This window comes from Hypanus sabinus, chromosome 19 (assembly GCF_030144855.1).
Source record: "Hypanus sabinus isolate sHypSab1 chromosome 19, sHypSab1.hap1, whole genome shotgun sequence".
In the NCBI taxonomy this organism is placed as follows: Eukaryota; Metazoa; Chordata; class Chondrichthyes; order Myliobatiformes; family Dasyatidae; genus Hypanus; species Hypanus sabinus.
Window position 1 is genome coordinate 70,181,372 of NC_082724.1, and position 19,996 is coordinate 70,201,367.

Consider the following 19,996-nt stretch of genomic DNA (forward strand, 5'->3'; position numbering starts at 1 on the left):
TGCCTAAACTGATAACAGACAAACAATTGTACTTTTCATGTCTCTTGAACACATTGTTTAATCATTCACAGTCCAGGCTGGTAAAAGTATATGCACCCTTCTACTTAATAACTGGTGGAACCTCCTTTAGAAACAGTAACCTCCGCTAAACGTTTTGTGTTGCTGCTGATCAGACTTGCACAATGGCGAGGATGAATTTTGACCATTCTTCCATACAAAACTGTTTTAGTTCATCAGTATTTCTGGGATACCTTACATGAACAGCTCACTTCAGGTCATATCACAACATGTCAATTGGGTTAAGGTCTGGACTCTGACTTACACATTCCAAAACATGAATTTTCTTCATTTAAAACATCCTGTTGTTGATTTACTCTTGTCTTTCGGATCATTGTCTTGTTGCAACATCCAACTTCTATTAAGCTTTAGCTGACAGACTACTACCCTGACATTCTCCTGTAAATATTTTGATGTAATTGTTGAGGAAACAATGAATTCAAAATTGTAAGCTGTCCTGGCCCTGAGGCAGCAAAGCAGCTCTAAACCTTGATGCTCTTTCCACCATGCTTCACAGTTGGGATGAGGTTTTGGTGTTGGTGTGCAGAGTCCTTTTTCCTCCAAACATAGTGGTGTGCATTTCTGCTAAAAAGTTCAGCTTTTGTTTCATCTGTCCATAGAACATTGTCCTATAAGCGTTGTGGAACATCCAGGTGGTCTTTTGCAAACTTGACATGCAGGAATGTTTTTTTTTGGAGAGCAGTGGTTTCCTCTGGTGTGCTTCAATGAACATAATTCTTGTTCGCAGTTTTTCTTACAATGGACACATGAACAGAGACTTTAGCAAGCTCTAGAGATTCTTGCAGGTCTTTTGCTGTTTCGCTTGGGTTCTTTTTCACCTCCTTCAGCACTGCATGTCATGCTCTTGGTGTGATCTTTGCAGAATGCACACTCCTAGGGAGAGTAGCAACAGTACTGAGTTTCCTCCATGTGTGGGCTATTTCTCTTACTGTGGACTGATGAACGCTTGGGTCTTTAGAAATGCTTCTGTAGCCTTTTCCAGCTTCATGTATCTCTACAATTCTTCTAAGATCACCTGAAAGTTGTTTTGATCGAGTCATGGTGCACATAGACAGATCTTTCTTGAGAAGAATGCAGGCTGTGTCATTTTGTTAGGGCAGGCACCTCTACAACAAAAACTTCCAATCTCATCTCTTATTGAAACAGCTGACTCCAAATCGCTTTTGTAGAAGATATTATTCCAGAGGTTCATACATCTTTTGAACCTAAACTGTGTTTGTTTAAATGGATACTTGGTATTAATGAGAAGTACAATTGCTTGTGTGTTACTAGTTTAGGCAGATTATATTTGTCTATTGTTGTGAGTTAGATGAAGATCAGACCACATTTGATGAGTGATTAATGCCGAAAACCAGGTAATTGCAAAGGGTTCACAAGCTTATTCTTGCAATTGTACTATCTTATAAAACACATTCCTTATTTTCTTCTACTAGTCACAGACATGTTAACAATAACCACAGTTTTGAATTCTTTCATTGAAGTACAATGTCAAGAATGGATATTCAAATATTTTAGGTTTCCTGGGGGGGGGGGGCGGGGGAGGAATAGTGGTGAAGCATTTTGCTGAATGGCAGTCTTTTAAGTTATTTGAGGTCTCAGTAGACGCACATGGTTATTATATTGATACAGTTGGCCCCCCTTATCCACGGGGGATTGGTTCCAGGGCTCCCCGCGGATACCAAAAAATGTGGATGCTCAAGTCAGTGGACTTTAGGACCCGGCAGAGCTCCGGAGCTTATTTAGTTTGGCTCAGTGCAGTGGACTTTAGGACCCAGCGGAGCCTGGGACCCACCATCCACAGTGATTCTGTCCCGGCAATCAATCACGATTGAGAATAAAGTGGAAATAATAAAGCGATCGGAAGGAGGTGAAACATCATCAGTCATTGGAAAAGTGTTAGGCTACAGTTGGGATAAGAATAATGGAGCACGTGGAGGCCATGCCTGGATGAAAGCTGCAATTATTACTAAGCAAATGCAGTGGTTTAATTATTCAAATACATACATTTGTTAAGTTTTATATGCATAGAAAGGTAAAATATATACTATATGCTAAGATAAACGTTTAACTAACTGACGCTAAATAGTACCAGATGTACCTGTTCCGTCTTAGAGGACTTACATTTTTCTTTCGATTTTTGATCCACGGTAACCTATGCACATCCTCCTGTATACTTTAAATCATCTCCAAATTACTTATAATACCTAATACAATGTAAATACTATGTAAGTATTTGTTATACTGTATTGTTTAGGGAATAATGACAAGAAAAATAAGTCTGTACATGCTCAAACAACAAGTGCTGGAGAGAGGACTAATGGGTTTTCCCGATCCGTGGTTGGTTGAATTCGCGCATGCGGAACTTACGGATAAGGAGGGCTGACTGTATTTATTTCTACCATGTTTGTTTTTATTTTATGGATGATTTTATGTTTTGTAAGCTATGGTTTACATAATTTCAACACTGACTCAAGGGTTCGGGGAAAATTTGTAAAATAATTCATTAAAATTTAAATCATAAAAATGGATATTAATATGTTATTTATTTGACAGGGAATGCTAAATGTTTCTTTTTCACTCTATGAATACCCTTTATAAAATGCTGAAGGGAAGTTTGCCTTATAAATTAAAAAGCACACATTGGTGTTTTGGCAAATGAAACTTTGCTAAAAGAAGAACAGTAGCTCATTTTGAAAAGGATGCCAGCCTGAGGAAATGTTTCAAGTGAATGAGTTGTAGCCATACTTCTTACTGGATTCCCTGCTATTTGCAGTTAATATAAAATTCCAGGACACAACAACACAATAAAAGGTGCAGATGCTGATCAGAAGAATAGTTGTTGTGAGGTTGGGGGGGGGGGGGGAGGGGAGAAGGGAGGGAGGAGGGGAGAGAGAGAGAGAGAGAGAGAGAGACTGATCAATATGCAGTAGTACTTTCTAAAATCTTTAAGTAGGTCATAGAATGAAAATCTGGGCAGGAGAGCTTTTGAATAGTTTGGTTAAGAGGTGGGAAAAAAATCAAGCATAAGAAGATGGGTGGATGTTTGGGACTGTTAATTTTTTTTAATTTGCATTCTTAAATTAACAGAGACAAGAGATTTGAAGGAGTATCACATTGCCAAGAAGGAAATGCCTAAAAAAAGTCTCTCATTTACCTCCTTTTTGGGAAAATCATCCCACAACAGGCAGTCTGAAGGTAAACAATCATTGTACTTCAATATATTTGAAAATATGTGATATAATTTGGTGGGGAAATCCTTACCTTTGGAATGTTTCTATTATAATGCTGTCTGTGAGCTTGATTTTACAGTTTAATTAATTTTAAAATTGGTCACCTGGCATGTTCCTTCTCATTCAATCAACAATCCCTAATTCTTTTATGTCTGTGTTTTGTTACACCTGCGTATTTCTGCAAAGTCTATGTAGTCTAATTGAAGAAATGTTAATTTTAGCCTGGTATTATTCTGTAAACTTTTGATTGCTGAGGTACATACACATAGTTTTTTAGGCAAGCTTTTTTTTAGGTTCCTTGTGTAAATACCTGTAACAAAAAAACAGATGATGAGGTAAAGTTGTTGCATTGCTCAAGTATAATCAGTTTCCATATTTTTAATGGAATTTTTAGATGCTAGTCAGCACTGTGTGGACTCTTGTAGGTTACTAAAGCAGTAGAGGCATTGACCATCCTTTAGGAAATTGAGCTACTCCATGAGTCAATGAGGAAGTATCTAAAAATATGCAATTTATGCAGATCCCTAAATTGGGTGGTAGCAATAATCTTTCATCAATTATTTGGTTTTGGAATGGTACAGTTCCAAAACAGTAATAAAGAAAATAAGGTGTAAATTTACTCCAGTTTTGGCTTTTTACTTAGTTTCTCTTTTTTGCCCAATAGAGAGATCATTCATATGAATTTAGATACAATTTAAATTGTTGTCTAAGCTACAGATTTTACACTTATTTCAGTACATTTTAAATGGTTTAAAGATGTTTTATTTGTCTTGGTAAATGTGTTCTTTGTCCTTTCTTTATTCCTTAGGTTCTCCTAGTACACATTCCATTTCCACTGGTGAGGGGAAGCAAGCATCCTGGTCCAAAGTTGATGTTGAGATGGCATCTGGAAAGTGCAAAAGACGGTTTGAAGGTGATTGATTAATTCAGATTCAGTTTATTGTCATTTATAAACCACCAATACAATGCAGTTAAAAATGAGACAACGTTCTCCGGAATGATATCACGAAAAAGCACAAAACAGACCGCACAAGAAAAACCACATAACGTTTGGTAATCTCCAATCCAGAGACCGGAGAGGCTGCTGCATATCGATATCGCGCTACCGTCTTAGCACGTTCCCCAGAAAGGAACTACAAACCCATCAGACAAACCTAAAGCTACAAGACCTACACAAAACCACATAGTTACATATAGTTCACATATAGTTTCAACAGTGCAGACAATGCCATAATTGATAAAAGACTAACTGCCAAAGACCACATAATTATAACACATAGTTTCAACAGTGCAAAGCAATACTGTAATCTGATAGAGAGCAGTCCATGGCACGGTTTAAAAGAAAGTCTCGAAGTCCCAACAGCCCATCATCTCACGCAAAAAGTAGAAGGAAGAGAAACTTCCTGCCATGAACCTCCAGCGCTGCAGCTTGCTGATACAGCACTCTGGGAACCCTGACCACAGCCAACTCTGAATCTGTCCGAAAACTTCGAGCTTCAGACCAGCCCTCCGACACCGAGCACCATCTCTGCCGAGTGCTTCGAACCCAACCCCGGCTGCCAAGCAACAGGCAAAGCCGAGGATTTGGGGCCTTCCTCCCAGAGATTTTTCCTATTGCACAGTCTCAGCGGCAGTGAAACAGGCACTTCAAAAGTTTCACCAGATGTTCTTCCGTGTTCCACACGTCCGTCTCCATCAAATCAAGATTGTACACGGCATCCTACATGACAGATTACAGATATTCATTCCAAAGTGGCCGCTGCGCGCTGCATTGCGCCGCCATCTTGCAGATGTTTTTCAAACTGCTTCAGAATCTTCAAGTCTTACAATTTGGTATCATCAAGTAGCATACTTCATCATCCATAGCTAAAATAAATGTAATCATTGACATTCCCCTTTGATGTTCAGAACTTAATGGTCTTAATTGCCATTGTAAGCTAATTCTGCCACTCTGGCTTGAATTTCCAAACTTCAAAAGTTTAGAGATACTTGGATGAAAACTAGCCACACATCCTACAGATTGAATAAGAAATGCATTTATTGGGCAGTTTATCAATTAGTTAGCTTTTATAGAGTTTCCTTCATATTTTGCTTAATTACAGACATTTAGTACATTTAGTGTTTTTTTTGTGGACTTTGTGCTTTTTAAGGTGCTGTTCTGGTGACTATGCTGCTCAGCCAGCCAGCTGGTCCTCGGAGTCTGGGGTTGAGACATCTCCTCACTTGCAGTTGTGAAGCTTTCACTGGGTTGGTCCAATACCATAGTTGCTGCAGCACGTGAGTATAGTTTGTTATAGATGCAAATGGAATTCCATAAGCCTTGACAAATTGTAGTAGTTTTAAAGTGTCAATTCAATTGTTGAATTTTATTGTGGTGAATTAATGCAAGCAGATCTTAGTAAATAATTTGTTAGTTTAATTTGAAAGTTGAATGATATTCATGTGTTGTATCTGCTGATTATTTTGCCAGACGGTAAAACTGGTTCTCAGGTTAATACTGACTGTAAATATACTGCTTTGATGATTCTTTGTGGAATATGAATAAAATTCAAATAAGGTAATCAGGCTTTTTCCTGAAGTAATTTCTTTTGAGGGTTAGGCAGATCATTGCAGCAGTTATCCTTTTAGTATCTTTTCTATGAATTTAAACAAGATTTTCTTGAGTACCAACCTACATTGCTGAGTTTTGTTCAGAGAATAATATTCATTCTGGACAGCTACTTGGTGCTTGAAATTCTCCTCAGCCTGGAATAGATTTGGAAAACTAGCAACATTTACAGCCAGCTTTCATTCTAAAGTATTTACAAATTTTGCTAGGTGAGTGAATTTGATTCTAAGCCCAGAATAGGCTTTTTTATATTCTGAGACCACTCAGTCCAGTCCTTACATTTAATAAGCTTTTCTAGATAAATGCTCCATATTGATTCTTTTGATCTGTCTCTCGTAGATATCTTTGCTTCCCTTTTTTTACTGCTTTCAGACATGCCCTTAAATTTCAAAAGCCATTCTGATTTTCAAACTATTTGGTTTGATGTAACTAATCTTATGTAAAATTTCTTTCCATCAAGTATTATGACGTTGTTTTATTTTGCCTATACTTGTTACCTTATTTTGAACAATATTTCTCTATTCACAGCAGCAACTTAATTATACCAATTCATTTTAAAATTTTTTCTATACTGATGGAAGTTAATAATACTCCAGTTTTCATTTAACTAGCACAACATTTTATCTCTAAGTAAAACAGAAAATGCTAAAAGTATGCAGTAGGTCAGGCAGCATATCGAGAGAGATGCAGTTAATATTTCAGGACAATTGCATTTCATAGAACTAGAAATGCATAACATTTTTAATTGCAGATAAAGGAAAGGATGGGAAAGAACAAATAATATCTGTGATACTCTCACAATGCTATAATTTTCTTTGAAAGATGCTTAAAAAAGATGGTTAATTGAAGCAGCAGCTTTTTTTTAAAGAACAGAGATCCTGCTGTAGTATCTTAACAACTCTTAATACAGTGATTTTGTTACATCCACTGGAGCTAACTTGTAATTGTGATCTTCAGTGACATTTGGAATTGGCCCCACATGTGCATGATTAATAGTCAGATTCATAGAAGAATGAATCACTCAATCAGTAAATATATGTATAGTAATTACAGAGGAAAGTTCACCTGGACTGTTCTGATTATGCAAAATTAAAAAGGCAGACAATATAAATGTGGTATAATAATAACTTTTCATCTTTGTAGTGACTCTTCCTCAACTGAGAAATCTTCTGATGTCAGGATAAAAGAAATGTCTTCAAATCTAAATAAACTTCAACAGTTAGCTTTGTGTGGTATTAACATGCTCATCTTGGACCAAGAATTGTCAGAAAAAAACTTGGACCCTGCAGAAATTTATCTTAGAAAACATAATGACATGCCTGGTGTAGTTCACCTTTTGCCACTAATAGAATATTACCTTGATACATATTGTCAAGCATTGCAAACTGAAAAAGGGGGAAGAAGTCCTTCTCAAAGCAGAACTTGCTGTTCATCCAGCTCTGGGGAGCTTACTGCCTCGAATATAGATGATCATTTGCATAATTGTGAAGACTTTGCACTTACAGCACTTGGAGTTCTGTATCACCTTGTATCACATAGTCAAAAGGTTGGAAATTTCTTACTGGTCCATAACTCCAGAGAAGGCACAGAAGGTGACTCTAACTTGGCCACCCAAATGCATAACAAAAGCATACCACCAGGTGAACATGATGAAGAAGAAGCAGGAATGTCGAAGCTTCAAGAAGAACAAACAAAGCCGCAGGAATCGGCTGGCTTAGAACAATCTCAGAATCACTTGTTTGACAAGTTACTCCAATTTACTGATCCTGTGGCTATAAGCATGTCTCATCGAAGAGAGAGTGTCCAGTGCCAAAGCTTAAGAGTTTTGAGGAGGCTTGCTGAACATGCAAATTCTTCACTCCTGCACAGGTAACAAAGGGCAGAGGTCTTGTGATAGATAATCTGGGACAAAATGTTGGTGAAATTCATCTGGGACAAAATGTTACAGATTTATTCCTCCTGCACTGAGTAGAATTAACGGTAAATATTATATAATTAATTTCAGCTTATCTGAATTAACTAGTGTGTTCTGGACTCCGAGTCTTGCTTCTTAATCCCAATTTATTATCTATTAACTTCTTCAGAAAGTCCACGCATTTAAGTTTTTCTGGCTTGGCTATGTTGCTTGTTGATTAACATGACTGTATAGACTTGGGTTGTAGGAAGTGTTAACTTTGTATGTCAATCAAGCATAGTATTAAACAGCATAAGTAACTAAACAAAAAAAACTGCAGATGCTAGAAAGTTAATTTAAAAATCAGTACTTTTTCTTATATTCAGCATGTCAAGCAACATCTGTATAGATCAAATCAGAATTAATGTATTAGATCAATAACGTTCTGTTTTGGTCTATATTCCTCAGTAGATTATCTGCTGAAGTCAAATGTCTGTATTTTAATTTTGAAATAGATTTTGAAAGAATTTTGCAATGTAATTTTTGGTGATTTTTATTTGTTTGCTGTTATAACTAATATTTGTAAATTTCCCAGTAATTATTACATCATGCTGCAGTGGAAACAAACTGCTGGAAGTCAACATTTTTAATCAGTTTGAATTCAATTTGAGAAACATGATTTAACATTTCATAAATTCTGTGAACCTTCCAGTGAAATGTTAAATGATGTTTAAGTTAAGCACATTAAATGAGGCAAGAGTAAATTTCCAATGGAAGGTATAAACGGGCACTCCAATGAGTGGGAAGGGAGCACATGTACTGAGGTACCAGCAGGTGGGATAGGATCACAGCAAGCATTCCCTTGTGAGCCAAATGCTAAATCATTGGGATTTCTAAGTGGTACACATGAAATATTCATGAGGACAGTACAATTTAACTAATAATTGAATATCCTAAGCAATATGGGTAGTCCTCGAGTTACGAACGTCCGACTTATGGACAACTCGTACTTAGGAACCGAGGAAGGAGAACGCCGTCCACCATTTTAAGTCAGATCACGACGCCGTCCACCATCTTAAGTCATTGCCGTTGACACTGTGTTGAGTGTATAACTTTGTATTAGGCTTAAATTTTTCTTAGCAAGATTCACCCTGACCCTGCCCCCCCCCCCCCCCTCGCCCCCGTTCCGGTCGGCTGGTGGCGCAGTGAGATCAGCACCGGGCTCGAGAACGGAGGTTCCCGAGTTCGATCCAGTGACAGACTGCTCCCATGCCGGGTTGATGTCGATCCAGTGACTCCCGTAACATCGTGCCGGGTTGATGTCAAGCTTGCAACTCGACCTCATAAAAAAAACACTGCAACCTCCAGTTTATATTCCCAGGTGTAATATTGTGTAGGATCAAATACCCAAACCCAGCACAGCCCCCACTTGTCCCATTTAACCTGTCTCAGTGCAGTGGATCTTGGGACCCAGCGAATCTCAAGAGCAGGCGAAGCTTGGGAGCCGCCGCCCGCAGTATTTCTGTTCCATTGACAGGAAGCGATCGCGATTGAAAATAAAGTGGAAATAATAAAGCATTTGGAAAGAGGTGAAACGTCATCGGTCATTGGAAAAGCGTTAGGCTACAGTTGGTCAACGATTGGAACAATTTTAAAGGATAGAAGATAAAGTGAGAATAATGGAGCATGTAAAAGGTCCTGCCCCGATGAAAGCTACAATTGTTACTAAGCAACGCAGTGGTTTAATTATTGGAATACATAGATTTCTTAAGTGTTTTATATGCATAGAAAGGTAAAATATATACTATATACTAAGACAAATGTTTGACTAACTGACGCTAAATAATACCGGATGTACTTGTTCCGACTTACATACAAATCTGACTTAAAGACAGACTCAGGAACGGAACGCCATAATATTATTAAAAAGGTTTGAAAAATGTTTATCCTCCCAACAGATAACTCTGTAAAGCAGTATTAACTGTCTTTCAAGCATTAAGTTGCACTATGTTTTGTGTGCTTTGCCTTTGGGCTTTGTATTCCAGAACATAATTTCATCTTTTACAGATGGAATTTGTCTTTTCAGCATTTTTCATTAGTCAAGGAATTTTCATTAAGTATTCTGTATAAAAGTAGGTTTTCAGGAATCTGGAGGGTTGCACTAATTTTCCTAATTCATTTACATTTGGTTGTATTTGGAACATTTTAAAGAAAACTTTAAGAACCATTATAACTAAGATGTTAATGGGATAGTTTAAATTGTTTAAAGCCTGTATTAGCCCTTGAGCTGGAGGTAATTTCCCAGTCAAGAAGGTTCTGTCTTTTGGTGGATTATCATTAATTTGTGATCCAACTCCAGTTACCTGCCTTTCCCTCAATACAGCAGATTCTCAAACATCAGTGAATCTCTGCACCTTGTGTTCCAAATGCCAGCATGCAGAAATGGTTCTGAACTTAATTCCTGAATCACCTAGCTTGAAGTATTAGTCTATAAATTTTATCCTTGACATCACGTAACATCTTGAAAACTCAGTCGCCCTTTCTCTGGAACACTTTCTTGATTTCTTCAACTTCTCTACAGCGTTTAACCCTTGGAGTCTGGAATTCTAGTAAATCTGTGCTATACTTCCTCTAAGGACTGTTATCTTGTAAGGTTTTCCAAAACAACGAATCAAGTTTATTGTCATTTAACCATATTCATGTATACCGCCAAACAAAACAATGTTCCTCCAGACCAAGATGCACAACACACACATCACACAAAGTTATATTGCTACAAATAAATTAATGATTAATAACATGAATTTATGACACAAGTTAAACAGTAAACATAACTTTGTGTGATGTGTGTGTTATATATACTGTGTTGTGGTTCATATGTGGTGAGACCTGGGTGGTAGCCGGGGGTTCAGTTGTCTCATTGCCTGGGGGAAAGAAACTGTTTCCTTTTCCTAACAATTGGATATAGGGATATTTGACAATGCTAAGGTCCTATGTATGCATTGGTCCTGATAAATATCTCTAATGGGTAGAAGAAAGACCCCAATGATTCTTTCAGCAGTCCTTCCAAATCTTTGTAGAGACTTGAGGTCAGATGAACTTTATTTAGAGGTTTGACTAGTTTTATGTCTTGGAATTCAATTACCTTTTTGATTTGTTTTGTACCTAGTCGTATAATTTTAAAGTTCAATCTTCTTGGACCTTTCATATCTATCAATCTTCATGGAATCGTAGTGAGATGTGGTATGGAAACAGCTTCCTGTCCTATCAAGTCTGCCCAACCATAACCATCTTATTTCTCTTTTTAACCTTAATCATACTTAGCACAGTTTTTATTTCTCCACATCATTAACTCCCCATATTCCCATTGTATCCCAGATTGTACCATTCACTGACACAATCACCAATGACCAATCAACCTACTTTTCTGTGATGTGAGAGGAAACCAGAGCATCCTGTTGAAACCTACATGGTCATGGGGGAAGGTGCAAACCCCACAAGATAATGTCAAAGATGACAATCGAACCTGGATCGCAGAAGTTGAGGCTGCGTGCCTTGTTCACTTAATGCTTTTTTAACAAAAATTGAAACCTAATGTTAAAAAAAATGAGTTTATTTAAATAGGAGTAGATGGTGTGTATGTATGTGTGTGTGTGTGTGTGTGTGTGCGTATATATTTTATTTTCTTAAAAAGTTTTTTGAGCCAGTTACAGAAAAATCTTGCTACTTATTCCTCATCTATTTTGCTACTTTATGAAAAACAGCATTTAGCAATAAAATATTTAAAGCAGGTGTACAGGATAAGTTTATTGCACAATAGGTGCCTGGGATGGGGTGGTGTGTATAAGGCTTTTAGATAGGCAAGTGAATCTGTAGGGTTGGAGGGATGTTGATCAGGCACAGGCAGAGAAATTTAGTTTAATTTCAAGATTCGACGTTTAATGTCATTTTCATTACACAGATGTAAAAGTGAACAAAATAATTGTTACTACAGATCTGATGCAGCACAAAAAAACAAGACGAGGAACACAATAATATAAATACATAAAATAACTGATATAAATACAGTGCCTATAAAAAGTATTCTCACCCCCCCCCCCCCCCCGGAAGTTTTCATGTTTTATTGTTTTACAACATTGAATCACAGTAGATTTAGTTTTGCTTTTTTTACACTGATCAACAGAACAAGACTCTTTCATGTCAAAGTGAAAAAAACCTCCACAAAGTGATCTAAATTAACTACAAATATAAAACAAAAAACAATTGATTGTATAAATATTTACCCCCTTTAATATGACACACCAAATCATCACTGGTGTAGTCAGTTGGTTTTAGAAGTCACATAATTACTTAAATGGAGATCACCTGTGTACAGTCACGGTGTTTCAATTGATTGAAGTAAGAATACCCCTGTATCTGGAAGGTCCAACTGCTGGTGAGTCAGTGTCCTGACAAAAACAACACCACGAAGACAAAAGAACACTCCAAGCAACTCTGTGAAAAGGTTATTGAAAAGTACAGGTCAGGAGATGAATATAAGAAAATTTCAAAGTCATTGAATACTGTTGTCAATCATCAAGAAATGGGTAGGACATGGCACCACTGTAAACCTACCTAGAGCAGGCTGACCTTAAAGACTGAATGACTGAGCAAGAAGGGCACTAGTGAGGGGGGCCACCAAGAGACCTACGACAACTCTGGAGGAGTTAAAAACTTCAGTGGCTGAGATCGGAGAGACTGTACATACAACAACTGTTGCCCGGGTGATTCAGTAGTCGCAGCTAATGAGAGAAAGCCACTGCTAAAAAATACACATACATGAAATCTCGGCTAGAGTTTGCCAGAAGGCATGTGGAAGACTCCAAACTCAGCTGGAAGAAGGTTCTGTGGTCTGATGAAACCAAAGTTGAGCTTTTTTTGCTATTTTTGGCATAAGACATCAAAACACACCATGCCTACTGTGAAGCTTGGTGGTAGGTGCAACATGCAGTGGGGATGCTTCACTGCAGTTGCCCTAGAAAGCCTGTGAAGGTAGAGGGTAAAATGAATGCAGCAAAATACAGGGAAATCCTGGAGGAAAACTGATGCAATCTGCAAAAGAACTGCGACTTGGGAGAAGCTTTGTTTACCAGCAAGACAATGTCTCTAAGCACAAAGCCAAAGCTACAGAGGAATGGCTTAAAAACAACAAAGTTGATATCCTGAAGAGGCCAATTCAGAGTCCAGACCTCAATCCAATTGAGAATTTGACTTGAAAAGGGCTGTTCACTCATGATCCCCAGCTCTCTGATAGAGCTTGAGCAGCTTTGTAAAGAAGAAAGGGGAAAAATTGCAGTGTCCAGATGTGCAAAGTTGATAGAGACCTATCCACACAGTCTCAAGACTGTAATTACTCCCAAAGATGCATCTCCTTGAAAGGAGTTAATACTTATGCAATCAATTATTTTGTGTTTTATATTTGTAATTAATTTAGATCACTTTGTCGAGATCTGTTTTCACTTTGACAGAGTCTTTTGCTGTTGATCAGTGTCAAAAAAAGCCAAATTAAATCTACTGGATTCAATGTTTGACGATAAGACATAGGAGCAAAATTAGTCCATTTAGCCCATTGAGTCTGCTCTGCCATTCAATAACAGCTGAAACCGTTTTTCCCCTCCTCAATTGTTGATGCTGTGTCCAGCTAAAATCCTATGAGTCTCTGCCTTAAATACATCCAACGATCTGGCCTCCACAGCTCCCTGTGGTAACAAATTCACCACCATTTGGCTAAAGAAATTTCTCCGCATCTATGTTTTAAATGGATACACCTCTTTTCCTGAGGCTGTGCCTACTTATCCTAGACTCCCTACCATGGGAGCAATCTTCTTCACTTCTAATCTCAACACTGATTCAGTTTGCAAGTTACACTTTAGGATACTACCAAAGTGTATGACCATGTATTTTCCAACATTGTATCTCATTTGCCACTTTCTTGCCTATTCTCCTCATTTGTCCTCATCTGTCTAAGTCCTTCTGCAGCCTAACTGTTTCCTCAACGCTACTTGCCCCTCACCAATCTTTGTATCATTTGCAAACTTGGCAACAAAGCCATTTATTCCATCATCTAAAACGACTGATACACAGCATAAAACACACCAACCTCCCACAGAATACCACTAGTCTCTACAACCCACCAGAAGAGTATCCTTTTATCCCTCTCCCTGCCTCCTACCAGTGCTCTAACCATGCCAGTAACTTTGCTGTAATACCCTGGGCTCTTGATAAGCAGCCTCACGTATGGCATCTTGTCAAAGGCCTTCTGAAAGTCCAAATATACAAAATCCACTGCAATCCCTTTATCTATCATACATGAAATCTCCAAAAGAATTCCAACAGGGCAAGATTTTCCCTGAGGGGAAACCATGCTGATTTTGCTCTGTTTTCTCCTGTGTCTCCAGGTACTCCATAATCTCATCCACTGAGGTCAGGCTAATTGGTCTATGCAGTTGGCCTTCCTTATCTGCGGGTTCCGTATGTGTGGATTCAGACAACTCCGGATAGGGAAAACCCGGAAGTTTGCTCTCCAGCACTTGTTTTTTGAGCATGTACAGACTTTTTCTTCTTGTCATTATTCCCTAAACAATGCAGTATAACAACTATTTACATAGCGTTTTCATTGTATTAGGTATTATAAGTAATCTAGAGATGATTTAAAGTATATGGAAGGATGTGCGCAGGTTACAGCGGATTGGGATTGGGAAAAAAAACTGGAAGTTCTCTAAGTCGGAACAGGTACATCCGGTATTATTTAGTGTCAGTTAGTCAAATGTTTATCTTAGTATATAGTATATATTTTACCTTTCTATGCATATAAAACACTTAAGAAATGTATGTATTTCAATAATTGTTGAAATACACTGTGTTGCTTAGCAATAATTGATTGTTGACCGACTGTAGCCTAATGCTTTTCCAGTGACCGATGGCATTTCCCCTCATTCTGATTGCTTTATTATTTCCACTTTATTTTTCATCATGATCGTTATTATTTTTGTGAGCAGAAACACTGCGGAGTCAGAGGTCTGCCAGATCCTAAAGTCCACTGCACTGAGACAGGTTAAATAAGGGACTTGAGCATCTGCATTTTTTGGTATCTGGGGGGGGTGCCGGAACCAATCCCCCGCGGATAAGGAGGGCTGACTATAATTGCCTTTCTGCTGCCTTCCTCCTTTCTTAAAGAGTGGAGTAACGTTTGCAATTTTCCAGTCCTCTGGCACCATGCCAGAGTCCAATGATTTTTGAGAAATCATTACTAATGCCTCCACAGTCTCTGTTGCTGCATCTTTCAGAACCCTAGGGTGCAGTTCATCTGGTCTGGGTGACTTATGTACCCTTGGGTCTTTAAGCTTTTTGAGCACCTTCTCCCTTGTAACAGTAACTGCACTCACTTCTCTTCCCTCACACCCTTCAACACCTGACACACTGATAGTGTCTTCCACAGTGAAGACTGACGCAAAATGCTCATTTAGTTCATCTGCCGTCTCCTTGGCCCTCATTATTATTTCTCCAGCCTCATTTTATAGCAGTCCTATATCCACTCTCATCTGCCTTTTACTTTTTACATACTTACAGCTTTTATTATCAGCTTTGATATTATTTGCTAGCTTGCTTTCATATTTGTTCTTTTCCCTCCTAATGATTCTTTTAGTTGCTCTCTGTAGGTTTTAAAAGCTTCCAAATCCTCTACCTTCCTGCTAATTTTTGTTCTGTTGTATGCCCTCTTTTCTTTTGCTTTTACATTAGTTTTGACTTCCCTTGTCAGCCACGGTTATACTATTTTGCTGTTTTTTAGATTATTTCTTCATTCTTGGAATACATCTATCCTGCACCTTCCTCATTTTCCCCAGAAACACATGCCATTGCTGTTTTGCTGTCATCCCTGCCAACATCTCCTTCCAAATTATTTTGGCCAACTCCTCTCTCGAACCACTAAAATTTCCTTTACTCCACTGAAATACTGCTACGTCAGACTTTATTTTCTCCCTATCGAATTTCAAGTTTAACTCAATCATATGGTGATCACTCACTCCTCAGGGTTCTTATACCTAAAACTCCCTAATTGCCTCTGGTTCATTACATAACAGCCAATCCAGTCCAGCTGATCCCCGAGTAGGCTCAATGACAAACTGCTCTAAAAATCCATCTTGTAGGCATTTAACAAATTCACTCTCTTGAAATCCATTACCAACCTGATTTTCCCAATCATCCGCATGTTAAAATCTCCCGTGACTATCATGACATTACCCTTTTGACTCACCTTTTCTATTTCCCGTAGTAATCCGTGGTCCATATCCCAGTTATGGTTGGGAGGCCTGTATATAACTGGCATCAAGAACCTTTGCAGTTTCTTAACTCAGCCCATGAGGATTCAACATCTTCTGATCTTACGTTACGTCTTTCTAATGGTTTGATGCTATTCTTTACTAGCAGAGGCACACCACCCCCTCTGCCTACCTTCCTATCCCTCTGATACAATTTGTAACCTTGGATATTCAGCTCCCAACTACAACCATCCGTCAGCCATGATTCAGTGATGGCCACAATATCATACCTGTGTAATAGTGCAACAAGATCATCCTCTTTATTTCTTACACTCCGTGCATTGAGATATATTTTGAGTGCTATATTTGCTATGCTTTTTGATTCTAATGCACTGATAATCACCCTGCTGGCTGCAATGTTGTCCTATCATCTGCTGCCCTCACTGACAGTCTGACTGCAGGCTAACTTTGCTTTTTTACCATCTGTCCTATCCTGAGTCCCTTCACTCTGGTTCAAACTCCACTGCCAAATTAGTTTAAACCCTCCCCAACAGCTCTAAAAAACCTGCCCATGAGAATATTGGATCCCCTCTGGTACAGGTGCAACCCATCACTTCTTTACAGGTCATACTTCCCCTGGAAGAGATCCCAATAATCCAAGAACCTGAAGCCCTGTCCCCTGCACCAGCTTCTCAGCCAATCATTTATCTGCCAAATCACTGGCAGATGTCACAGGTAGCAATCCAGAAATTACTCCTCGGTGGTCCTGCTTCTCAACTTTCTGCCTAGCTCTCTAAATTCTCTCTTTAGGACCTCTGCTTTTTCTTCCTATGTCATTGCTACTAATATGTACCAAGTCATCTGGCTGTTCTTCCTCTCCCGCCCCCCCCCCCCCCCCAAAATGCAATGGACGCGATCCAAGTCGTCCCTGACCCTGGCACTGGGAGGCAACATACTATCCAGGTGGTCTGTTCACGTCCACAGAGTCTCCTGTCTGTTCCTCTGATTATTGAGTCCCCTATCACCACCACTCCTCTCTTCTCTCTCTTTCTCTTCTGCACCACGGACCCATGCTCAGTGCCAGTAACCTGGTCACCGTGGCATTTCCCTGGAGGTCATCCCCCACAACATTATCCAAAACAGTATACCTACTATTGAGGGGAATGGCCACGTGCTAATTGCCCATTCACATTTCCATTTCTCCTGACAGTCACTCAGCTACTCACCTCCTGCAACTTTGGGGTGACTACTTCCCTGTAACTCCAGTCGATGATCTCACTCTCCCTTACAAGCCAAAAGTCACCCAGCTGCTGCTCCAAAACCCTAACCCAGTCTTCAAGGAGCTGCAGCTGGATGACCTTCTCTTCATTGTAAGAACAATAAAACAAGAAAACTTCTGGTTTAATACTTTTTATGGGCTCTGTAAATTGATTGTATGTTCATAAACTGATGGTAGGTACTGAAGTGTTCTAGTACATAAGGTGACTGACAGGAAATGATAAAGTAGTAGTGGTGGAGTGCATTAGTGGATGGAGGTGTTGATCAGCCTTACTGCTGGGTGAAAGTGGCTGGTTTTGAGTCTAGTGGCCCTGTTGTAAATGCTATATAGCCTCCTCCCTGATGGGAGTGGGACAAACAGTCCATGAGTAGGATGGGTGGGATCCTTCATGATGTTGCTTGCCTTCTCCTGGCATCTTTCTGTATATATGTCCTTGATATTGGGTAGGCTGGTGCTGGTGATGCATTGGGCATTCTTGACTGCTCCACCCCACACCCTCTGTCTCCCCCCCTCCCCCACACCCTTTGATTTAAACAAATTTTATTTGGACTTTCTGCCAGGTTTCACCATTTACTGAGCAGCCAAGTGCTACTGCGGTGCCTTTCTCCAGATTCTTCATGTTCCATTGTCCTGCTTGTTGTCCAGATCCTGGCAAATCTGGCAGATCATGTGGAACTGGCCTCAAGGTTTTGCTCACAGTCAGGTAAAAAAAAAGGTGTTCTTGACTAGTTATTTGGTTTTGCTTTTATTTTTATATCAAGTGCGTTGTTTGTAAACTTTATTGGATGAACATTTGTTGGCCTTAAAAATTGGTATCCCTTGGTCAGCTGCTTTATTTTACCCTTCAAATTTTTATCACAGCACTGAAATAGCTTTTTTTTATTTATCATGTCAGAAGTATACTATTTTACATGGTGAATGTTGGGTTTCAGTATATTTTTCTCTTTTAACCCTAATTCTGTAAGAATGCTACTTGTTAAGAAATTAAGGCCTTTAGATATGTAGTACTTCTGCAAACCCCATCTAAAGTTGGAAAATAATGCACTGAAAGAATGCCAAATAAAAAATATCAAATTTAAATTATCTTTGCTTTGGGTCTCCTTGGCCAGGTGTCGAGGAAATATTCAAAGTTTCTACCCTATTTTGGGTCATTCAAGTCGTTTCCAAGAATGCTTTTATCCTACCCTACATAGTGTATGCATAGAATTGGGTACCAGCTACAATGAAATGCAGCCCTGTGACGTGAGTTTCCCATAATTGCTGTGGTTTCTTCCTACCTTCCAACCTTTTTAGATTAACTGGTAATGTGAGAGAATTGTTAGGCATGTATGAGCTAATAGACTGCAGGAAAATAAGTTGGGAGGGAAAATGAAATTGATGTAATTGTTTGAACAGTTGTATAGATTGACATGTCTAAACAGTCTCCTGTATCATAGTGAAGTATAGAAACGAAGTATACAGCCAGAGGTCGTGGTACATATTGGTACCAATGACATGGGTAGGAAAAGGGAGGAGGTCCTGAAAACAGAATACAGGGAGTTAGGAAGGAAGTTGAGAAACAGGACCTTAAAGGTAGTAATCTCAGGATTACTGCCTGTGCCACATAACAGTGAATATAGGAGTAGAATAAGGTAGAGGATGAATGTGTGGCTGAGGGATTGGAGCGGGGGCAGCGATTTAGATTTCTGGATCATTGGGACCTCTTTTGGGGTATGCGTGATCTGTACAAAAAGGACGGGTTGCACTTGAATCCTAGGGGGACCAGTATCCTGGTGGGGAGGTTGGCTAAGGCTGTTGGGGAGAGTTTAAACTAGAATTGTTGGAGGGTAGGAACCGAACTGAAGTGATGGGGAAAAGGGAGGGTGGCTCAAATAGAGAAAGCTTGGAGACAGTGCAAAAGGGAGAATAGGCAGGTGATCGAGAAGGGACGCACCTAGACCGATGGTTTGAGATGTGTCTATTTTAATGCAAGGAGTATTATGATCAAAGCGGATGAGCTTAGAGCGTGGATCAGCACTTGGAGCTATGATGTTGTAGCCATTACAGAGACTTGGATGGTGCAGGGACAGGAATGGATACTTCAAGTGCCAGGCTTTAGATGTTTCAGAAAGGACAGGGAGGGAGGCAAAAGAGGTGGGAGCGTGGCATTGTTGATCAGGGATAGAGTCATGGCTGCAGAAAAGGAGGAAGTAATGGAGGGGTTGTCTACGGAGTCTCTGTGGGTGTAAGTTAGGAATAGGAAGGGGTCAATAACTCTACTGGGTGTTTTTTAAAAGACCACCCAATAGTAATAGGACATCGAGAAGCAGATAGGGAGTCAGATTCTGAAAAGGTGTAATAATAACAGGGTTGTCACGGTGGGAGATTTTTATTTCCCAAATATTGATTGGCATTTCCCTAGAGTGAGGGGTTTAGATGGGGTGGAGTTTGTTAGATGTGTTCAGGAAGGTTTCCTGACACAATACGTAGATAAGCCTACAAGAGGAGAGGCTGTAGTTGACCTGGTATTGGGAAATGAACCTGGTCAGGTGTCAGGTCTCTCAGAAGGAGAGCATTTTAGAGATGGTGATCGCAATTCTATCTCCTTTACCGTAGCATTGGAGAGGGATA

At 39.3% G+C, this 19,996-nt stretch overlaps 1 protein-coding gene across 4 annotated transcripts in view; it reads left to right on the plus strand.

Moving 5' to 3' along the window:
- The window catches only part of atrip (ATR interacting protein), a 64,748-nt gene that overhangs the window by 26,585 nt on the left and 18,167 nt on the right, over window positions 1-19,996 (plus strand). For all 4 annotated transcript variants that reach the window (XM_059944637.1, XM_059944638.1, XM_059944636.1 and 1 more), the window contains 5 exons: window positions 3,166-3,273; window positions 4,117-4,221; window positions 5,459-5,585; window positions 7,060-7,785; window positions 17,947-18,089. In XM_059944637.1, the coding sequence (XP_059800620.1) occupies window positions 3,166-3,273; window positions 4,117-4,221; window positions 5,459-5,585; window positions 7,060-7,785; window positions 17,947-18,089 (1,209 nt within the window). The remainder of the gene's footprint in view (window positions 1-3,165; window positions 3,274-4,116; window positions 4,222-5,458; window positions 5,586-7,059; window positions 7,786-17,946; window positions 18,090-19,996) is intronic.